At 46.7% G+C, this 23,998-nt stretch overlaps 1 protein-coding gene across 1 annotated transcript in view; it reads left to right on the forward strand.

Annotated features, from left to right (window-relative positions):
- The window catches only part of REV3L (REV3 like, DNA directed polymerase zeta catalytic subunit), a 326,132-nt gene that overhangs the window by 282,130 nt on the left and 20,004 nt on the right, over window positions 1-23,998 (forward strand). Inside the window, exons 25-26 of the mRNA XM_075340044.1 lie at window positions 254-460; window positions 6,560-6,669. Of these exons, the coding sequence (XP_075196159.1) occupies window positions 254-460; window positions 6,560-6,669 (317 nt within the window). The remainder of the gene's footprint in view (window positions 1-253; window positions 461-6,559; window positions 6,670-23,998) is intronic.

Here is a 23,998-nt window from a genome sequence, read left to right on the forward strand (position 1 = left end):
TTCCGCCGGTATACAGTCTTTCGTACAATGCTCCTCAGGAGAAAGTATAAAGTGTCCCTTTACTGCCAACCTTAGGTCGATATCTATAATGGACAGTAGTGACTTTCCTGAGCTGTCACCAAATATCCAGTACTTTTATCTTCAGTCCACCCAAATCCATGGATTACATTTTTGTTCATATTCTTGTGACTATTTTCTTATTCCAAGCTGATTTATTTCACTGTCAAACTTAGGTTTTTATTTCTTTATCTAGGCTTCTGTCAGACAGGGTGTGCTGCCAAAAATGCTTGAAGAGATCTTAAAGACCCGAATAATGGTGAAACAATCCATGAAACAGTACAAAGAAGACAAAAGCCTTACCCGCCTGCTCGATGCCCGGCAATTAGGATTGAAATTAATTGCCAATGTCACATTTGGCTACACTGCTGCTAACTTCTCTGGGAGAATGCCCTGTGTAGAGGTATGAAGATCTCACTATCACAATGACTGACAAACACGGTTGCATATGACTTTTTATACATTATACTGTGGAATAACTTATTTTCTGGATGTTCTGCCACTTCTCAAGTTTTTTTTTTTTTATGTTCTTGTAAGAAGACACCTATACATTTTAAAGAGAACCTCTCACCAGGAATATGCAGTGTAATCTGCAGGCACAATGTTACAGAGCAGGGAGATATGAACAGATTGATATATAGTTATGTGAGTAAAGATTCGGTATAAACCTGTGTTTAATTCTTTAAACCTCTGTTCTTTCTGGGATTTTTGGTGGGCGGTTCTGTCATTAATTGACAACTTTCTTTGAATAAATGTGCATACACAGATAGGCTGTCTTATGAGTGACTGCCAGCTATCAGAGCAAAAATCCCCGAAAGAGCAGAGGATTAACCCCTTCACGACCTGACATACTCATAGATCATGTTTTGGAAGGGGTTCCTGATACATTATATATGGATACATCACAGTGATTGCCGTTACATGACAGCCTAGCCCCAGCTCTCACAGGTAGAAGCAGTGCCAGCACTGCCCCCCGATGTTTAACTGCCTAAATTCTGCAATCAATAGCGAACGCTGCATTTAGGGGCTAGGAGAGGGAAAGTGCTCCCTCTCCCAAGCCATTAGGACCCCCGCACTGTGATCGCTGGGGCCCGATTGTTGCCATGGCAACCGGAGGTAGTCATGACAATCTCTGGGTCACCCAGCTACACCATACCTCTGTGTCCATGCCTAAAGCATGATCTCAGAGGCTTGTGTCAGTGCTGCACTGGCTGGTGCATTGCAATACAATATACCTATGATCAGAACAATAAACGTTAATGTCCCATAAAGAAACTAGGTAAAATAATTAGAAACATGAAAAAAATTAAAAATTTAAAAAACCTATAAAGAAAACAAATATTAGACCAATAAATGCATATATTTGTGAAAAAAAATCTACAAAAAAGTATACATATTTGGTATTGCCACGTCCAGGACAACTCAATCGATTAGATTGTCACACTAGTTAACACCTTCAGTGAGCACCATAAAAAAAATAACGCTCTAATCAAAGAATCTTATCACTCTTAGGCTATGTGCACACAGTGCATTTTTCGCAGTGTTTTGGCGTGTTTTTCTAGTGCGTTTTTGGGCTCAAAACTGCATGACTTTGCTTCCCCAGCAAAGTCTGAGTTTTCATTTTTGCTGTCCGCATACAACTTTTTTTTCAGATGTGTTTTTCTGCGTTTTCCCCCCCATGCAATGCATTGGAAAAACGCAGACATCAAAAACGCAGCCCAAAACGCAAGCGTTTTTACCTGTGCGGTTTTTACGCGTTTTTGCCACAAGTGCGTTTTTAGTGGCCAAAAGTGCACAAAAACGCAGCGTCAAAAAAACGCAGTGTGCGCACATAGCCTTATAAACAAGGTAAAAAAAACAACTTGCTGAATTGCTATTACTTCTTGATTCTGCCTTTAAAAAAGCAGAATAGAAAGCGATCAAAAATATTATGTGGCCCAATAAGAACTCCAACTCATCCCACAAAAAAATAAGCCCTCACATGACTCTGTAAGCAGAAAATAAAAAAAACTATAGCCTTCAAAATTTGATGTAAATAAAACTTTATTTAGTAAACAAGCATTTTGTTAGTGTGATAGTTGCCAAACCTAAACAAAACCTATATAGATCTGGTATCACTGTAATTGTACTGACCTGACAAATATGTAATCCGCATTATGACTTATACCACAAGGTGAACGGTGTAAAAAAACAAGTAAATAAAGCCAACTCTTCAACTGCTGTTGATTTTGTTTATTCTGACTCCCAAAGATCGCAGTACGGCGCAGCTCACATTCATTCTGTACTCTATGCAGAGTACATACACCAGGGATTACCAGCAAATCTCTGAAAAACATGATTCTGACAAAGGTCACAACAGAGAATTCACTGTAGTGAGGCAGAGGGAGTCACTTTGAACTCCCGTCTGGCCTGTGGTCCATCGGTGTCCTTCTTTTTACACGTGCACCCGTGGGTTCAAGGTGCTCACAACACCTCTAGATAAATTCATTGAGGGGGTCTATTTTCCAAAATGGGGTCTGTTGTGGGGGTTTCCACTATGAGATACATCAGGGGCTCTGCAAAAGCAACATGGTGTCTATCTATTCCAGCCAATTTTGTGCTTGAAAATTCAGATAGCACTCCATCTTTTCTAAGCCCTGCTGTGCACCTAAACAGCAGTTTTCTACCACATATGGGGTTAACCTGTACTCCGAAGAAATTGCACAACAAATTGTGCTGTGCATTTTCTCCCGTTACCCTTGTGAAAATGAAAAAAATGGGATTAAAGCAACAATTTTGTGGGAAAAACTTGATTTTGTTTTTTTGTTTTTTTTTAATTTTCACAGCTCAACGTTATAAAATTCTGTGAAGCACCTGAGGGTTCAAATTGCTCACCACATATTTAGATAAATTACTTAAGGGGTCTAGTTTCCAAAATGGGATCACCTGTGAAAGAGCTGCATGACATGGCATCCGCTAACGATTCCCTTCAATTTTGTGTTCAAAAATTCAAATGATGCTCCGTGCACCAAAACAGTAGTTTTCCTCCACATTGGGGTATCCCTGTACTCAGGAGAAATTGCACAACAAATACTATGGTGCAATTTCTCCTGTTACCCCTGTAAAAATGTCAAATTTGGGGTAAAGCAATATTTTTGTTGGAAAAGGTAAAATGTTTCCTGTGAAGCACCTGATGTGTTAATAACCTTCTTGGATGTGATTTTGAGTACCTTGACGGTGCAGTTTTTAAAATAGTCACTTTTGTGTATTTTCGGTTTATAAAGGTCACTCATAGTCACTTCAAGTGTGATTTGGTCCCTAAAAGAATGACTTTGTGAATTTTGTTGGAAAAATGACAAATTGCTGATAAACGTTAACCCCTTCTAACTTTGTAACCAAAAAATTAATTTAAAAAATGGGGCTGATGTAAAGTAGACTTGTGGGAAATGTTATTTATTAACTATTTTGTGTGACATATCCCTCTAGTTTAAAGGCATAAGAATTAAAAATTTCAAAATTGTCAACATTTTCCCCAACTTTCTGATTTTAATTATTTATTTTTTTCACAAATAAATGTAAAATATTTATCACTAAGATGAAATACAATATTGTCAACAAAAAACACTCTCCGAATCCCTGGGATTTATTGAAGCGTTCCAGAGTTATTACAGCATAAAGTGACACTTGTTAGAATTGAAAAAATGGGTCTGGTGGGGAATGTGAAAACCAGACTGGGGGGGAAAGGGTTAACTGAAGAAAACACAGGCTATACTATATCTTCGTTCTGTCACAAAACCATATATCAATCTACTCCTGCTCCCCTGCTCTATAACAGACTGCCTGCAGATTGGAGTGTATTTTCACGGTGACGGTCTCTTTTTTAAAGACCAATTTTCTCTGCCTATAGACAAGTGACAGTCTATAGTTAATCTCACTGTATACCTGGGCAGTAGCACTGTGCTTGTAAGGGGCAACCCTATTCCCTACTGCTTTTTTTAATTTTTTAGGTGAAAAACCATACAATATGGATATGATGATATTGCATGTAAATAGTTTTTACTCATCATAAACAAAGGCCCAAAATGCTAATTAAACCACTTTATACAGGTATGTAATTTTTACCTGTAATATAGCTGCCAGAAAAAAAAAAAAACATCACATATTGCCCATGTATGTTAAGTCAGTATTCAGAGAGTACACACTGAGATATTGAGTGCGGCTGGGCGCAGTACGACTAATTAAATCAAGATGTGACCATTTTCCGTATGCAAATTCAGGGGGGTGAAATGGTGCCGTTAACTCTTTTGCCGCCATAAGGAGGGTGCCTCTGAAACCACCTTATTTGCATAAATTTTTTTTTCCTGCCAACTAATCCATTAAAATCCTATGCTAGAGTTAAGATTTTTATAGGGGCTAAGTCCCCTACATACATGTATAAATAGATCCTACATAAAAAAAAGTGTACACAACGAGTCGTGTAAAGCATATAATGAATATTCTTTATTAAAAAATAGCAAAGCAAGATTAATGGGAACCTGTCACCAGTTTTGGGGCCTATAAGCTGCGGCCACCACCAGAGGGCTCTTATATACATCATTCTAACATGCTGTATATAAGAGCCCAGGCCGCTGTGTAGAACATAAAAATCACTTTATAATACTCACCCAGATGGTCGCTGCGGTGCAGACTGGTCGAATGGGCGTCTTCTTTCTCCGGTGTCGGCACTTCCTCTTTCGGCCATCTTTGTTCTCCTTCTTCTGAAGTCTGCATACATGACGTGTCCTACGTCTTAGGGTACTTTCACACTTGCGTTAAGTCCTTCTGGCGCAATCAGCCCTTTTGGAAAACAGCGGAATCCGTTAACGGATTTCGCTTTTTCCCATAGACTTGTATTGGATGACGGATTGTGCCAAAAGTACCTGCGGTGCTTCCGCTGGCCGACTCTGCGTTGCTTCCGCCGGGCAGAAGGAACGCAGCATGTAACGTTTTTTGAGCGGCGGAATCCTTGATTTTTCACTGCGCATGCTCATCTTTTTTTTTTTTCTTTTTTTTTTTTTAATCACAGAAACTTTATTTTGTCTCTCAGTGGCCGAACGTTCAGCTGAGCACCCAGCCGGCTATTGAGAGCGCTCAGCTGAGCGCCCGGCAGCCAGCTTTTGAGAGCGATCAGCTGAGCAGCCGGCGTTTGAGAGCGATCAGCTGTGAGCGCCCAGCAGCCGGCTATTGAGACCGCTCAGCTGATCGCCCGGCAGCCGGCTGATCAGTTGATCGTTCACAATAGTCTGCTACTGGTAAAGCTGTAAAGAAGAAAAAAAAAAGCTTTCCGTTGTTTTGTACGATCCGTTGCATCCGTTGTACCATTATATTCAACGCATCCATTGCATCCATCACACAACGCAATGCAACGGATGCTGTTCAACGCAAGTGTGAAACTAGCCTTACACACTCGCCGGGACTGAGGTCCTGTGCAGGCGCACTTTGATTTGCACTGAGCTCAGGGCAGATCAAAGTATTGGAGTGCGCCTGCGCAGGACCTTTAATACCGGCCTGTGTGCATGACGTAAGACGCATCATGCACGCCGGCTTCAAAAGAAGGAGAGCAAAGATGGCCGAAAGAGGAGGCGCTGGTCCCGGAGAACGGAGACGCCCATTTGACTAGTCTACACTGGAGCGACCTTCTAGGTGAGTATTATAAAGTGTTTTTTATGTTCTACAGCGCTGCCTGGGCTCTTATATACAGCATGTTAGAATGCTGTATACAAGAGCTCAGTGGTGGCCGCAGCTTATAGGCCCCAAATCTGGTGACATGTTCCCTTTAAATTAATAAAACCAGTAAAATTATGGGAAGCCATTAGGTGGCACTAAACAATGCATGGCTGGTAGGCAACCATTTATATAGCAAAAAGCTTGCTAAATTTAAAGGGCAAGATTACATCTAAATCATATAAATATATAATTAGTCATGATGCCAAGTACAGGATGGAAAAAGAAAGGAGGAAACTAGTACAAATGGTGTAAGTAACATTTTGGGGGTGATTTTCATCACTTATATATGGTTCACTACCTAATAGTCAACTAGTGGGATGTTTGCCCATTCCTGTTTTAGAGGTTCTCAGTAATTCGAAATATTATTTTATTCTTCCTGTAATCTTGAGAGACATATAGCTAGATTTTCTTTTCACAGATTAAACTATAATAAAATATTAGTAAAATCTTTTAAATCTTAGTTACATTTTTTAAAATAAGGCTAATGTATGAAGCTTTTCTGTATAATGGCTGTGAATCAGTGATCTGTTAGTAAGCACTTTACCAAACAATATTGTGGTTGAATAATCTTGAAATGTATTGGCTGTAGAAGTTGTTGTTTAGTTCTGCGTGTAAGCGTTTACTTTTGTCTTCACAATTTCAGAAAGCTTTAGGTATCTGCCATACACGCACTATTACACGGTTGTCGGTGTGATATTATCGTGATTATCTTACTCTGTATTATATCCTACCAAAGTGATGCTTTATTTTCTTTTAGATTGGAGACAGTATTGTCCATAAAGCACGAGAGACTTTGGAGCGTGCTATAAAACTTGTGAATGACACAAAGAAGTGGGGAGCCAAGGTTGTGTATGGTGACACCGACAGGTAAAATTTTTATCAGCATTTTTGAAGATCATTGTATTGCATTAAGCTCTGCCAGTGTAATGAACTTCTGTAATCAAAAGTGTAGAAATAATGTAACTAAAAACAAAGCAAACACTATATAATACATGTAAATCCGACAGTCAACGTAAAACCTCATTCACACTTGTGATTTTCACATACAGTATGTGTTCTGTACATGTTTTTCAGGGATAGAAAAAGTACCCATTAGAGTCTGAGGTTGTTCACATGCAGTGCCTTGCACAAGTAGTCACCTCTTTGGCATTTTTTATTTTTGCTATCTCACAACCTTGAATTGTTTCCATTCTTCAAGACAAGACTGATCCAGCACCTTCAAGTTAAATGGCGTCCTCTGGTGAACAGCAATTTCTTTGTCGCTCCATTGGGAGACCCAGACAATTGGGGTGTATAGCTATTGCCTCTGGAGGCCACACAAAGTATTACACTTAAAAGTGTAAGGCCCCTCCCCTTCTGGCTATACACCCCCAGTGGGATCACTGGCTCACCAGTTTTGTGCTTTGTGCGAAGGAGGCAACACATCCACGCATAGCTCCACTTTTTAGTCAGCAGCAGCTGCTGACTATGTCGGATGGAAGAAAAGAGGACACATATAGTGTCCCCAGCATGCTCCCTTCTCACCCCACTGTATGTCGGAGGTGTTTGTAAGGTTGAGGTACCCATTGCGGGTACGGCGGCAGGAGCCCACATGCTGATTCCTTCCCCATCCCTTTTTACAGGGCTCTGGGTGAAGTGGGATTTACCGGTCTCCAGGCACTGAGACCGTGCTCCATCTACAGCCCCTGGAGAAGATGCTGGATGGAGCGGAGTACATCAGGGACATGGCCCTGCTTCCTCAAGGTACTCTGTGTCCCCGTGCATTTGGCGCTCACACCGCAGCATGCTGGGTGTTGTAGTGCGCCGGGGGACATCAGCGCTGCGGCGCCTGTGCCATGGCCTCATTCAGTTTTGCTGAAGCAGGCTCACTTATGGGAATTGGTCGCGCCGGCCGCTGGGACTGCGGCGCGGCTGGCACTTGTAGTGCGCCGGGGACTTCAGCGCGGCCTGCGCTTTTACGGCGGCCGCGCTGATAACTAGAGTCCCCGGCTTTTGCGGCCTGCTTCCGTTCGTTCCCGCCCCCAGACCTGCCAGTCAGGAGAGGGGCGGGACGCTGGCCACTTCCAGGAATCGGTCGCGCCGGCCGCTGGCAGCCGCTGGAACTGCGGCGCGGCTGGCACTTGTGGTGCGCCGGGGACTTCAGCGCGGCCCGCGCTTTTACGGCGGCCGCGCTGTTAACTCGAGTCCCCGGCTTCTGGGCCTAGTCTCCCTTCGTTACCGCCCACAGCCCTGACAGTCAGGGTAGGGGCGTGACGCTGCATAGAGCAGAGCTGAGAGCTGGAGTATGTTTTGCATACTCCACCCCTCTCACTGTGTGCACTGTGAATCCGGATTCCCGCACTTTCTCAGGCACGCCCACGGCTTCCTTCTCTACAAGGACACCGGCAGCCATTAGTGTCAGTTTCTGTATGATACAGAGACAAGTGTGGAAGACCCTGGCATTCTGATAGTCACACAATCGCTGTAACAGGCGTTAAGCAGCACCTGTGGTGCTAACCCCACTAGTGCAGAAGTGCACTTATAGATATGCTTGTACTATATACATTGCACTGTTTGGTCGCACGTTGTATATACCCTCCTGGATTATGCGGAGGAGTTATCAGCATATTCTCTGTGTAAAACAAAGGTGCAGAACCACATGTTTTTCTATACAGCTGGTACAGCATGTACGGCTATACGGCCGGCAGGTACATAGACTCCCATTGTATGCACTAATGGCCAGGGGATGAGGACGGTGTCTGCAGTATTTACTGACAGTTTTTCTGAGACTATGGCTATGATACTAGAAGCCTAGCAGTCCGGACATGTCTCTCACAATATGGGCACTGTTGAATCATTGATCCATGGCCCCCCTCAGTGTGAATAACTAACAGCTCCGGGAATGTCACACGCATCCCAGAGTCACGGCTCTGCACGGACGTCAGTCCCAGACAGCCTAAGTGGGCTCGCTATGAGCGGCCTCGGTTTCATCAGGGTCCTAACAGAAGGACTCGCTGTGTAATGAGGCGGAAGTAGCGGCTCAGGATTCTGATCCTGAGACCGCTCTCAATCTGGATACACCTGATTGTGACGCCATAGTAAATAATCTTATAGCGTCCATCTATAGAATGTGGGTTATTTCTCACAGCTCCTCCAGTGGAGGAGTCAGCTTCACGTATTTTTCTGGACCACTCTGCCTTCAGAGAGGCAGTCCAGGAACACCACGCTTATCCAGATATGCGCTTCTCCAAACGGCTTAGGATACACGTTATCCCTGTCCCCTGACTTGGTCAAGGACTGGACCCAATGTCCCGAGCGGCATCCTCCAATCTCCAGGCTTGTAGCTAGATCCATAGTTGCAGTGGGAGATGTAACTGCAAACTCAAAGATGCCACTGACAGACAGATGGATCTCTGGTCGAAAGCCATCTATGAGGCTGTCGGCGCACCGTTGGCTCCGGCATTCTCTCCCTTGGGGCACTCCAAGCTATTTCAGCTTGTCTTACACAGATTGACACGGTTACACGTACATCTGTGCCGCAGGTGGCATCCTTAACCTCTCAAATGTCTGCATTTGTTTCTTACGCGATTCAGGTTGTCCTGGACTCTGCGAACCGTGCGGCGGTAGCCTCCGCTACTCCGTGTTTTTAAGCAGAGCCTGGTCTGCTCGTTAAGTGAATGGAAGGCAGATTCTGCTTCCAAAAAAAAAAAAAAAAAAAAAAAAAAAAAAGGTTGCCTAACCAGTTGCCTTTTTCTGCTGACCGACTGTTTGGTGAGCGTTGGATGTAACCATCAAACAGTCCAGGGGTAAGGATTCATCCTTTCCTCAGCCCGGACACAACAAACCCCAACAGAGCAAGAGGCAGTCGGGGTTTTCGGCCTTTTCGAGGCTCGGGCAGGTCCCATTTTTCCTCGTCCAATGTGGACTCAAAAGGATCAGAGGAGCTAAGATTCTTAGCGGGCTCAGTCTCGCCCAAAAAAGCGACAGTCTGAAAACCCGCTTCCAAGGCGGCTTCCTCATGACTTGCGGCCTCGGTCGGTAGCAGGCTCTCCCGCCTTGGCGATATTTAGCTGCCATAGGTCAATGACCATTGAGTGTGAGACATTCTGTCTCACGGGTACAGGATAGAGCTCACTTCTCGTCCTACAACTCGATTCTTCAGAATTTCTCCACCTCCCGGCCGGGCCGCTGCTCTTCTGCAAACAGGGTGCACTCTATAGGCAGAAAGAGTGATGACCCCCGTTCCTCTTCAGGAACAAGGTCACGGTTTTTACCCCAAATTCTTTGCGGTACCTATAACAACGGGCCGTTCCGTCCCGTTCTGGATCTAAAAATGCTCAGCAAGCTCGTGGACACCAGGCGGTTCCGGATGGAATCCCTCCGCCATGTCATCGCCTCAAGGTCCCAAGGATATTTCCTAGCATCATTAGGCATCAAGGATGCTTATCCACACGTGCCGATTGATCCAGAGCACTAGCGTTTCTACGCTTCGTTATAGGAGACGAACACCCTCTGTTCGTAGCTCTACCTTCCGGCTACCGACAGTCCAACTGGTCTTCGCCAAGGTCAGGGCAGCAGTAGTCACAGTCCTGCACTCTCAGGGTCACTCTGTGGTCCCGTATTTAGACGATCTACTTGTCAAGGCACTCTCTTAGGAAACATGCCAACACTGCCCGAACGTTGCGCTGGAGACTCTCTAGAGTTTTGGGTGGATCATCAACTTTTTAAAGTCAGATCCGACCCCGACCCTATCGATAACATATCTAGGCATAGAGTTTCTTACTCTCTCAGCGATAGTGAAGCTGCCGCTAGACAAACAGCATTCACTACGGGCTGCAAGCTCTTCTTTAAGAACCAGTCGCACACATTGAGACGCCTCATGCACTTCCTACGTAAGATGGTAGCAATGGAGGCAGTTCCTTTCGCGCAGTTTTACTGCGTCCACTACAATGGGACATTCTCCGCCAATGGGACGAGGAGTCGACGTCCCTCAACAGAGTCGTCGTTCTTTCTCAGGCGGCCAAGGAATCTCTACGGTGGTGGCTTCTTCTCACCTCTTGGTCAAAAAGAAGGTCCTTCCTATCCCCGTCCTGGGCGATAGTTACGACAGACGCGAGTCTATCAGGGTGGGGAGCAGTTTTTCTCCACTACAGCGCTCAGGGTACGTGGACTCAGCAAGAGTCCACTCTTCAGATCAATGTTCTTGAACACAGAGCAGTGTATCTTGCCCTACAATCCTTCCAACAGCGGCTGGAAAGCAAGCATATCCGACTTCAGTCGGACAGCTCCACAGCGGTGGCATACATCAACCACCAAGGAAGAACGCGCAACCGGCAAGCCTTCCAGGAAGTCCGGCAGGTTCTGATGTGGGTGGAAGACACGGCATCCACCATATCCACAATTCACATCCCAAGTGTGGAAACTAGGAAGCTGACTTCCTAAGTCGCTGAGGTGTGGCCGAAAGAGTATGGTCTCCTCACCCGGACGAGTTTCAGGAGATCTGGCGCCGCTGACAGAGGCCGGACGTCGATCTAATGGCGTCACGGCACAACAACAATGTGCCAGCTTCATGGCACGGTTTCACAATCATCGAGCTCTGGCGGCAAACGCCTTAGTTCAGCATTGGTCGCAGTTCCAGCTACCTTAGGTGCCACCTCTGGCATTGTTGCCCAGAGTACTGCGCTAGATCAAGACCGACTGCGGCCGCGCCATCCTCGTCGCTACAAATTGGCCGAGGATGTTGTGGTACTCGGTTCTGTGGTGCCTCACGGTAGGCTAACCGGGGGCACTACCAGACCAATCAGACTGGCTGTCTCAAGGGCCATTCTTCCATTTGAATTCTACGGCCCTCAACCGGATGGTGTGGCATTGAGTCCTGGAACCTAGTGTCGTCAGGATTACCTCAGGACGTGGTTGCCACCATGAGACAGGCTAGCATACCAACGTCCGCCAAGATTGACCACAGGACGTGGAAGATGTTCTTATCTCGGTGCTCGGCGCAGGGTGTTTCTCCCTGGCCGGTTGCATCGTCTATGTTTCCTTCCTTCCTGCAATCTAGGTAGGAAAATGGGTTGTCGCTCAGTTCCCTTTAGGGACAAGTCTCAGCGCTATCTGTATTTTTTCAGAAACGACGACTTCCTCAGGTACGCACGTTCCTACGGGGAGTTTGTCTTCTCAGCACTCCGTACAAGCGGCCGTTAGAGCCCTGAGATCTGAACAAGGTTCTAATTGCTCTCCAGATGCCGCCTTTCGAGCCTTTGAAGGATGTCTCCCTTCCCGTTTTTCACGGGAAGTGGCCTTCTAGTAACGGTCTCGTCTCTTAGGAGAGTTTCCGAGCTAGCAACGCTCTCATACAAACTCCCTTCCTGGTCCTTCACCAGGACAGGGTAGTTCTGCATCCGGTTCCGGAATTTCTCCCTAAGGTGGTATCCCATTTTCATATCAATCAGGATATCACCTCACCTTCTTTGTGTCCTCGTCCAGTCCATCAATTTCAGAAGGATTTGCATCTGTTGGTTCTGGTGAGAGCACTCAGGTTCTACTTCCCGCATGGCGCTCCTGCGCCACCCGGATGCACTCTTTGTCCTTGTCGCTGGTCGGCGTAAACAGTCGCAAGCTTCCAGATCCACCCTTGCTCGGGGGCTCGAGGAACCAATTCTTGAAACCTACAGTTCTACTGGGCTTCTGGTTCTCTCAAGGCCGAAGGCCCATTCTACCAGAGCCGTGGGTGCATCCTGGGCATTACGGCACCAGGCTACGGCTCAGCAGGTGTGTCAGGCACCCACCTGGTTGAGTCTACTTACTTTTACCAAGCATTATCAGATGCATACCTACGCTTCGGCAGACGCCAGCCTAGGTAGATAAGTCATTCAGGCGGCGGTTGGCCACCTGTAGGAGAGGGCCGTTTGACGGCCCTATCATGAGGTATTCTTTTACCCACCCAGGGATTGCTTTTGGACATCCCAATTGTCTGGGTCTCCCAATGGAGCGACAAAGAAGAAGGGAATTTTGTTTACTTACCGTAAATTCCTTTTCTTCTAGCTCCAATTGGGAGACCCAGCACCCGCCCTGTTTTCTCGGGGTTTTTCTGTTTTTTCGGGTACACATGTTGTTCATGTGGTATGGTTCAGTTCTCCGATGTTTCCTCGGATTGAATTGGTCTTTAAACCAGTTATTGGCTTTCCTCCTTCTTGCTTTGGCACTAAAACTGGTGAGCCAGTGATCCCACTGGGAGTGTATAGCCAGAAGGGGAGGGGCCTTACACTTTTAAGTGTAATACTTTGTGTGGCCTCCAGAGGCAATAGCTATACACCCCAATTGTCTGGGTCTCCCAATTGGAGCTAGAAGAAAAGGAATTTACGGTAAGTAAACAAAATTCCCTTCTTTCAAGTCTGACCACAGATTCTCAACTGGATTAAAACTGGGCTATGACTTGGCCAGTCCAATACTTTTACATATTTCCCCTTAAACCACTCGAGCGTTGCTTTAGTAGTTTGCTTTGAGTCATTGTCTTGTTGGAAAGTGAACCTCCATCCCAGTCTCAAATCACTGGCAGACTGAAACAGGTTTTGCTCCAGAATATGCCTGTATTTTGCATTATTATTATTAGCTTTGCTCTCTGTGCTGCCTCTATTGATTAACCCCTTCACGACCTTGGACGGATCTATCCGTCATGGATCGTGTCCCGTTAAGCCCCGCTCCCTGCCGCGGGCAGGCGGCGGTGGTCGGCACACATATCAGCTGTTTTCAACAGCTGACATGTGTGCCTGTTAGCCGCGGGTGGAATCACTTCCACCCGCGGCCATTAACCCCTTAAATCTTGCTGCCAAAGTCTGGCAGCAAGATCTAAATGCGCGCGGCCATGTTTTTTACTTACCGCCGCCCCCGTCGGACGTCACGTGCGTGATCACGTGACTATCGGTGGTTGCCATCGTAGCACAGGGTCATGTGATGACGCCTGCAGCTACTAAGTTTCACTTTCGTTTTTCCTCGGCCGGGAGCAGAGGGAAAAAGAAAGTGACTATTTCTGCTGCTTACAGCTGTATAGCTGTGATCAGCAGATAGCGATCGGATTGCTGATCGCTTTAGCCCCCTAGAGGGACTAGTAAAATAAAAAAAAAAAAGGTAAAAAAAAAAAGTTTTAAAAAATAAAAAAAAAACAAAAAACCTAAAAGTTCAAATCACCCCCCTTTCACCCCATTGAAAATTACAGGGTTAAAAAAATAAATTAAATATACACATATTTAGTATCGCCGCGTTCAGAAATGCCCAATCTATCAAAATATAAAATCAATGAATCTGATTGGTAAACAGCGTAGTGGCAAAAAAATTCCAAACGCCAAAATTATGTTTTTTGGTCGCCGCATGTTTTCCGCAAAATGCAATAACAGGCGATCAAAACGTAGCATCTGCGCAAAAATGGTACCATTAAAAATGTTCGCTCGAGATACAAAAAATAAGCCGTCACTGAGCCATAGATCCCGAAAAATGAGAACGCTACGTGGCGCAAAACGTACGCCACTTTTATTGGACAACCTTGTGAATTTTTTTTAACCCCTTAGATACAAGTAAACCTATACATGCTTGGTGTCTACAAACTCGCACCGACCTGAGGCATCACATAGATACATCAGTTTTACCATAAAGTGAACACGGTGAATAAAACATCCCAAAAACTATTGTGCGATCACACTTTTTTTTTGCAGTTTTTCCACACTTGGAATTTGTTTGCTGTTTTCCAGTACACTATATGGTAAAACCTATGATTTCATTTAAAAGTACAACTCGTCCCACAAAAAACAAGCCCTCATATGGCAAGATTGACGGAATAATAAAAAAGTTACGGCTCTCGGAAGAAAAGGAGCAAAAAACAAAAACTGAAAGTGCCCGGGGGCTGAAGGGGTTAATGCCCTCCTTCCCGGGGCTTACAGTTTTGGTGTGTGGCCCTCTTTTGGCAGGTTTGTTGTGGTAAAATGTTCTTTGCATTGGATGATAATGAATATGATAGTGCTTCGGGGGATCATCAGAGATTGGGATTTTTTTTTTTTTGATTTTTTTTTTTTTTAGAACCCAACTCTGATTTGTATTTCTCAACAACTTTGTCTGATCTCCTTGGTCTTCATGGTGTTGTTTGGTTAGTAGTGCTTCTTGTTTAATTGTGTTGCAGCCTCTGTGGCCTTTCAGAAAAGGTGTTTATATACTGACGGACCATGGGACATACATAATGTTTACATATATATTGTTTCACTCAGCATGTGTCTTATGAATGTAATTGATTGAACCAGACATTTTTAGGGGCTTCATAGCAAAAGGGTTGAATACATATGCACATGGCAATTTTTATTTATTTTATCCCATAAATGTAATTTTTGCTATATTTGTTTTACTTCATTTTCCCATCTTAGACTATATGGTGCTGATGCCTAACACACAAATCGGATTACAAAAATATTTAACCACAGGTTATAATGTAACAAAATAGGTAAAAAGCCAAAGGGGTGAATGGTTTTACAAAGCACTGTATCTGAGGGAGTGGTTTTTTTTGTATGTTTGTTTTTGTTTTGGTTTTTTTTTTGTGGAATTGGTGTCCCCAATATAGAGTCCGTTTTTGGTTCGAGACTGTGATCAAACACACCCATTCAAATCAGTGGGTCCTTGGGGGGAAAAAAAGCACATTGATGGCATTTTTGTATCATCCTTATGCTCACTGTTTATAGTGTCTATTGCTGTGGTCCCCGACCTTTCTGAACTTGAGAGCTATCCCCCCTCACAGTAATGTCACCCAGAGCCCCCATTACCAGTATAACAACACCCTTAGGTTTTCCACAGAAATCACCCTGAGACAGTATACTAAGGCTATGTGCACACGGTGCGTTTTTCTCGGCGTTTTTGCGCGTTTTTCGGGTGCGTTTTTGGCCTCAAAACTGCATGACTTTGCTTCCCCAGCAAAGTCTATGAGTTTTCATTTTTGCTGTCCCCACACAGCGTTTTTTTTCAGCTGCGTTTTTGTGGTGACCACAAAAACGCAGCATGTCAATTATTACCGCGTTTTTCACTGCGCTTTTCATCCATTGAGTTCAATGGGATGTTGAAAGACGCAATGAGAAACGCAAATAGCTGCGTTTTGGTGCGTTTCTAAGACCAAAAACGCAGCTATAAGCGCAGGAGGTGGGTAGTAAAGTGACGTGTACAGGAAGAGGATTCCTTCTGTCAGTATAGACAGAAGCATGAATCCTCCCGGTACCGTCACCGCCGCGTCCACCTCCCGTCCTGTGCATGATTGCTGCCGTGCGGCGCCATGTACAGGCAGGAGGTGGAAGCGGCTGCGAAAACAAAAGTTAACAGTAGAATAAAAAAAAAAAAAGTTATACTCACCTGTCTGCAGCCTCGCGGTGCCATGCCCGCTCCCATCTCCTCTCACGGTATCGCCGCTCCCGCTCCGGCTGTGTGCAGTCTCCCCGGGGCAGGACCTTGCTTGCAGGACCTGGCGATGGATCACCTGATGCAGTCACCTGACGCATCAGCTGATCGAGTCTCGGGCTGACGCGGGCACCCGGCCGGTATCAGCGGATGCGTCAGGAGACTTCATCCCTGATTACCGGCAGCTGCTGCAGCGATCGGACAGGATCAGACTCCCGCCCCATCGCTCCGGGAGCTGCCGGTAATTCAGCACATAAGTGAGTATTATTTTTTTTTTTTTTCTACTGATGCATCAGCTGATTGTATAATCGGCTTTTATACAATCAGCTGATGTGTGATGTGATTCAGGCACTTGATCCTGACACATCATCTGATCGCTTTGCCTTCCAGCAAACCGATCAGATGATATTGGATCCGGATTGGACGGCGCGGGACCCTGACCCAGGATTACTGCGGAGGGGGGTTTATTTCAATAAAGATGGAGTCACTAATTGTGTTGTGTTTTATTTCTAATAAAAATATTTTTCTGTGTTGTGTTTTTTTTTTATCTTTACTAGAAATTCATGGTGGCCATGTCTAATATTGGCGTGACACCATGAATTTCGGGCTTAGGGCTAGCTGATAATATACAGCTAGCCCTAACTCCATTATTACCTGGCTAGCCACCCGGCATCAGGGCAGCCGGAAGAGTTGGATACAGCGCCAGAAGATGGCGCTTCTATGAAAGCGCCATTTTCTGGGGTGGCTGCGGGACTGCAATTCACAGCGGGGGTGCCCAGAAAGCATGGGCACCCTGCACTGTGGATTCCAATCCCCAGCTGCCTAGTTGTACCCGGCTGGACTCAAAAATGGGGCGAAGCTCACGTCATTTTTTTTTTTAAATTATTTCATGAAATTCATGAAATAATTTTAAAAAAAAAGGGCTTCCCTATATTTTTGGTTCCCAGCCGGGTACAAATAGGCAGCTGGGGGTTGGGGGCAGCCCGTACCTGCCTGCTGTACCCGGCTAGCATACAAAAATATGGCGAAGCCCACGTCATTTTTTTTTTTTGGGGGGGCAAAGAAATCCTGCATACAGTCCTGGAAGGAGGATGCTGAGCCTTGTAGTTCGACAGCTGCTGTCTGCTCTCCTGCATACACTATTGGATGGAGGATGCTGAGCCTTGTAGTTCGACAGCTGCTGTCTGCTGTCCTGCATACACTATTGGATCGAGGATGCTGAGCCTTGTAGTTCTGCAGCTGTCTGCTCTTCTGCATACACTAGTGGAGAATGAAGAACACATTGAAGAAGGAAATGACATCAGACCTTTTTTTTTTTTGTTCACTGATAAAAAACGCAGTGAGCAAAAACGCAGCAAAACGCAGCAAAAAAACGCACCAAATCGCGGCAAAACGCGTGCGTTTTTTGCCGCGTTTTTTCGACGCAGGTGCGTTTTTGTGCGTTTTTAGCGGCCAAAAACGCACAAAAACGCAGCGTCAAAAAAACGCAGCGTGTGCACATAGCCTTTGATCCAGCATTCTCAAATCAAGCACTCCCACCACACTGCCACATCCAGCTTCAAGCACCTCCTCTGAGAGGAGGCTCATCCAACCTCCAGCTTATCATAATTAAGTATCTCTAAACCCCAAGGCCAGTATATGGACACCCAGTTCTGCTCTTCTGTGTAGAGCTACTCACTTAATTCACCATCTGGAGACCTGATCTTTTGTTATTGCCAGACCTGGTTAATAATGCAACAAGCTGACAGCCAGATGTGGCTCCTGAGTCACAGGTTGGGGACCCTGTAATGCAAAGGAGCTTGGAGAATTTTTTTTTATTTTTTTTTTACCGACAAGACTGATGTATCACGCACATATGGTAAAAATGGATGATCATTGGATGCAGCAAACTGATGAAAAACAGTCAGTTTTTCTCATATGCAAGAAAAAGTTTGAATAAGGCCTGAGCTGCAGAAATAGCCTCTGAATGGAGAGAAATGACACTGGAGACATATTCTGCATAGCAACTTCTGAGTCATTTCAGCTGCCCTTTTCTTGCCTTTTGCATGACAGCCTTTTGTTGATGGCATAGCCTCTATTTTCTGTCATGTCATGCTCTGTACTGTATATACCAGAGGTCTCAAACACGCGGCCCGCATGTGGTCCCCGAGGCTGCTTGTTGCGGCCCGCAGACCTCGTGATGACCGCAGTTCTATGCCCAGGGCCGGCGCTGGGCAGGACTTTACTACAATTGAATCATTTGCGGTGCCGCGAAGAGGAGATGTCTGCGCTACACCTATGGTTCCTGCCCGCCAATCAGGTGCAAGGAAGTGACGTCGCTGTAAGACGTCACCTACTTGCACCTGATTGGCAGGCAGCAGCCATCTCCTCAGCGCAACACCGCAAATGATTCAATTGTAATGAAGTTCTGCCGGCACCGGCCCCGGGCATAGAACTGCAGTCGTCACTGGCTGCAACAAGCAATGTAAGGTACATGCTCACTATCCGGATCCGTCGTGCTCGGGACGCGGCGGGTCCTGACCTGCGGAGCCGCATATCTCCTCTGCAGGAGACCGCAGCGGCCCGTGCCCGAGATCAGGGTTCGGATGCACTGCGGTCTCCTCGCTGTGTTCTCTCTAGGGAGGATGTATGCGGCTGTGCAGCATAAATTCACATGCTCCGGCCTCTGCAAGCACCGCAGGTCAGTTTTCACTGCGGGCCGCACAAGCACAGTGGGCATGGGATTTCTAGAAATCTCTTCCACTTTGCTTGTACTGCACCACAGCATTTTGGACACAGCTGCATTCAAAACGCTGAAAACACTGATTGTGGGCACACAGGGAACGATGGAAAGGTGACGAGAAGGTTGGTTTTTTTTGTGTATTACTAAAGATTGGGCACAATATTACAAGGATGGGCACAATGCTACAGAGCACAATGCTACAAGGATGGTTACAGTACTACAGAGCACGGTACTACAGAGCACGTTACTACAAGATTGTGCACAGTACTACAGAGCACGATACTACAAGGATGGGGACAATGCTACAGAGCACAATTCTACAAGGATGGGCACAATTCTACAAGGATGGGCACAATACTACAAGAATGGGCACAATACTACAGAGCACAGAACTACAAGGATGGGCACAATACTACTGGGCACATTACTACAAGGATGGGCACAATACTACAGAGCATATTACTACAAGGATGGGCACAATACAACAAAGATGAGCACAGTACTACAGGGCGCAATACTACAAAGATGGGCACGAGGACGGGCACTATACTACAGGACTCAATACTACAAGGATGAGCACAATACTACAGGGCACACAGATGGGGACACTACTACAAGATGTTGGCTAAGATTACTATATGATGCTGCTAATTGTAAAACAATATTACAAGGAGGTGATAAAATGTAAAAAAAAAAATATCAAAATAAAACATGATTTTTTTTTTTTTGCCATTAAAAATGTTTTATATATATATATATATATATATATATATATATATATATATATATATATATATATATATATATATATATATATATATATATATATAATAAATATATATATATATAAACTTAACTAAAAAAAAGTGCAGGTTTGTCATAATAAACAAGCAAAACATTTTCAAAAAAGTGATCCAAAGGTGTGTAGAAAAAAAAAACATGGAATCATTAAAAATGTCACATTGTTCTACAAAGAATGTGGCCCCTCTCAAATTTTTTTTTTTTTATATGCGGCCCATACACCCAGCTGAGTTTGAGACCGCTGGTATATACCATAAATAGCACATGTAGGTCAAGAACTTAATTTTTCTTCATAAATTACATTCACACTGACAACTCTGCCTCTTTTTGTATTAGTACTGTTCTGTCACAATTTGCTACGTCACTGGCTAACCTAAAAAAAAAGGCAAAATTGTTTACCCCCCATAAACTGTTCAGCATATAGTTTTTCTTGATAGTTTCCACTAAATCTTGTGGCCACCCAGGGACACATTTTCATATCTTTATGACATGGATATATGCTATTCATACAGCTGCCATGGAATCACCAACATTTAAGTTCACACTTGCATTTAGAAGTCTACCTAATTTCCTAAAGGCAAATATGTGTTTTATTCCTAAAAAAATCATTGCAGAGATTAGACTCTGTATTATGGGATGTCCTGCAAATTCTTGAGATTGTATGCATTTAAAACAGAAACAGTCACATTAAAAATATTGCGAATATTAAAGAGAAATGGTCACTCTTGATAAATGTGTATTTTGTTCACCTGGTGTAAATGCTGCTGTTCTCCTGAATCCGGCATTGTTTTTCTCGTTTCTGCTCTCCTCTATTCCAAAGACGTCTGCAAGTGTCCTGACATACATATATATATATGTGTGTGTATGTATGTATATATGTATATATGTATGTATATATATATATATATATATATATATATATATATATATATATATATATATATATATATAATATGTGTGCAGGGCTGTATTTTGCCTTCGTGCTGCCCTAGGCACTTTAAGTGGACGCGCCCCTTAGTGACAACGTAAAACTGAGTTTTCGCACTCGACATCTGTTTAAGGCAGATCTACTCTGTAAAACACTTTAAAAAGTATAAATGAGAAACAAAGGGCACTAACCCCCCCCAATGGGGATCACCACAGGCACATCAAAACATAGCATGAGTATAAAATATTCCCACCACACCGTCCCCACTTATATACTGTGACTGTCACACTGCCGCTAATAATAAACTACACACTGCCCTCCCTTATAAATTATACCCACCACACCTTCTTCAATTATGAAATATGATCTGCACATTGACCTCACATCATGCTACCCCTCCTCACAATGTCCCATGCATGCTGCTCCCTCCTCACAATGTCCCATGCATGCTGCTCCCTCCTCACAATGTCCCATGCATGCTGCCCCCTCCTCACAATGTCCCATGCATGCTGCTCCCTCCTCACAATGTCCAATGCATGCTGCCCCCTCCTCACAATGTCCCATGCATGCTGCTCCCTCCTCACAATGTCCCATGCATGCTGCCCCCTCCTCACAATGTCCCATGCATGCTGCCCCCTCCTCACAATGTCCCATGCATGCTGCCCCCTCCTCACAATGTCCCATGCATGCTGCCCCCTCCTCACAATGTCCCATGCATGCTTCCCCCTCCTCACAATGTCCCATGCATGCTGCTCCCTCCTCACAATGTCCCATGCATGCTGCCCCCTCCTCACAATGTCCCATGCATGCTGCTCCCTCCTCACAATGTCCCATGCATGCTGCTCCCTCCTCACAATGTCCCATGCATGCTGCCCCCTCCTCACAATGTCCCATGCATGCTGCCCCCTCCTCACAATGTCCCATGCATGCTGCCCCCTCCTCACAATGTCCCATGCATGCTGCCCCCTCCTCACAATGTCCCATGCATGCTGCCCCCTCCTCAGTGTCCCATGCATGCTGCCCCCTCCTCACAGGGTCCCATGCATGCTGCCCCCTCCTCAGTGTCCCATGCATGCTGCCCCTTCCTCACAGTGTCCCATGCATGCTGCTCCCTCCTCACAGTGTCCCATGCATGCTGCTCCCTCCTCACAGTGTCCCATGCATGCTGCCCCCTCCTCACAGTGTCCCATGCATGCTGCCCCCTCCTCACAATGTCCCATGCATGCTGCTCCATCTTCACAGTGTCCCATGCATGCTGCTCCATCCTCACAGTGTCCCATGCATGCTGCTCCATCCTCACAGTGTCCCATGCATGCTGCTCCATCCTCACTGTGTCCCATGCATGCTGCTCCATCCTCACAGTGTCCCATGCATGCTGCCCCCTCCTCACAGTGTCCCATGCATGCTGCCCCCTCCTCACAGTGTCCCATGCATGCTGCTCCATCCTCAGTGTCCCATGCATGCTGCTCCATCCTCACAGTGTCCCATGCATGCTGCTCCATCCTCACAGTGTCCCATGCATGCTGCTCCATCCTCACAGTGTCCCATGCATGCTGCTCCATCCTCACAGTGTCCCATGCATGCTGCTCCATCCTCAGTGTCCCATGCATGCTGCTCCATCTTCACAATGTCCCATGCATGCTGATCCCTCCTCAGTGTCCCATGCATGCTGCTCCATCTTCACAGTGTCCCATGCATGCTGCTCCCTCCTCACAATGTCCCATGCATGCTGCTCCCTCCTCACAATGTCCCATGCATGCTGCTCCCTCCTCAGTGTCCCATGCATGCTGCTCCATCCTCACAGTGTCCCATGCATGCTGCCCCCTCCTCACAGTGTCCCATGCATGCTGCTCCATCCTCACAGTGTCCCATGCATGCTGATCCCTCCTCACAGTGTCCCATGCATGCTGCTCCATCCTCACAGTGTCCCATGCATGCTGCTCCATCCTCACAGTGTCCCATGCATGCTGCTCCCTCCTCACAGTGTCCCATGCATGCTGCCCCCTCCTCACAGTGTCCCATGCATGCTGCTCCCTCCTCAGTGTCCCATGCATGCTGCTCCCTCCTCACAGTGTCCCATGCATGCTGCTCCCTCCTCACAGTGTCCCATGCATGCTGCTCCCTCCTCACAGTGTCCCATGCATGCTGATCCCTCCTCACAGTGTCCCATGCATGCTGCCCCCTCCTCACAGGGTCCCATGCATGCTGCCCCCTCCTCAGTGTCCCATGCATGCTGCCCCCTCCTCACAGTGTCCCATGCATGCTGCCCCCTCCTCACAGTGTCCCATGCATGCTGCCCCCTCCTCACAGTGTCCAATGCATGCTGCCCCCTCCTCACAGTGTCCCATGCATGCTGCCCCCTCCTCAGTGTCCCATGCATGCTGTCCCCTCCTCACAGTGTCCCATGCATGCTGCCCCCTCCTCACAGTGTCCCATGCATGCTGCCCCTCTCCATGAGCTCCTAATGCTGCCTTACTCTTTTCCATAATGACACCTCCATGCTGCCCCTTTCATCATACTAAGACCACCACACTAACGCTTATGCTGAGACCCCCCACACACACACACACAACTACCCCACTCTTGATATTGACTCCCCTACATTGCTCCACTCCATACTGAGCCCACACATGCTGCCCCTTCTCCATAATGAGCTCCCAATGCTGCCCCCCTCTCATTCTGAGTCCTTACACTCCCCCCATCGATTTTGTCATTGCACTATCCCTCAACCCTTGTCCTCTGTCTCTAGCATTAGCCCCTCTCTCCCATTCCCCCAGCAGCAGCCTCACTCCCCCGCCTTCAGCCTCAGCCTCTCTCTCCCCCCAGCCTCCCCCCCCAGCCTCAGCCTCTCTCTCCCCCCAGCCTCCCCCCCAGCCTCAGCCTCTCTCTCCCCCCAGCCTCCCCCCCAGCCTCAGCCTCTCTCTCCCCCCAGCCTCCCCCCCAGCCTCAGCCTCTCTCTCCCCCCAGCCTCCCCCCCCAGCCTCAGCCTCTCTCTCCCCCCAGCCTCCCCCTCAGCCTCTCTCCCCCCAGCCTCCCCCCCAGCCTCAGCCTCTCTCTCCCCCCAGCCTCCCCCCCAGCCTCCGCCTCTCTCTCCCCCCAGCCTCCCCCCCAGCCTCCGCCTCTCTCTCCCCCCAGCCTCCCCCCCAGCCTCCGCCTCTCTCTCCCCCCAGCCTCCCTCCCAGCCTCCGCCTCTCTCTCCCCCCAGCCTCCCCCCCAGCCTCCGCCTCTCTCTCCCCCCAGCCTCCGCCTCTCTCTCCCCCCAGCCTCCGCCTCTCTCTCCCCCCAGCCTCCGCCTCTCTCTCCCCCCAGCCTCCGCCTCTCTCTCCCCCCAGCCTCCGCCTCTCTCT

Source organism: Anomaloglossus baeobatrachus, chromosome 3, assembly GCF_048569485.1.
Source record: "Anomaloglossus baeobatrachus isolate aAnoBae1 chromosome 3, aAnoBae1.hap1, whole genome shotgun sequence".
Classification (NCBI taxonomy): domain Eukaryota; kingdom Metazoa; phylum Chordata; class Amphibia; order Anura; family Aromobatidae; genus Anomaloglossus; species Anomaloglossus baeobatrachus.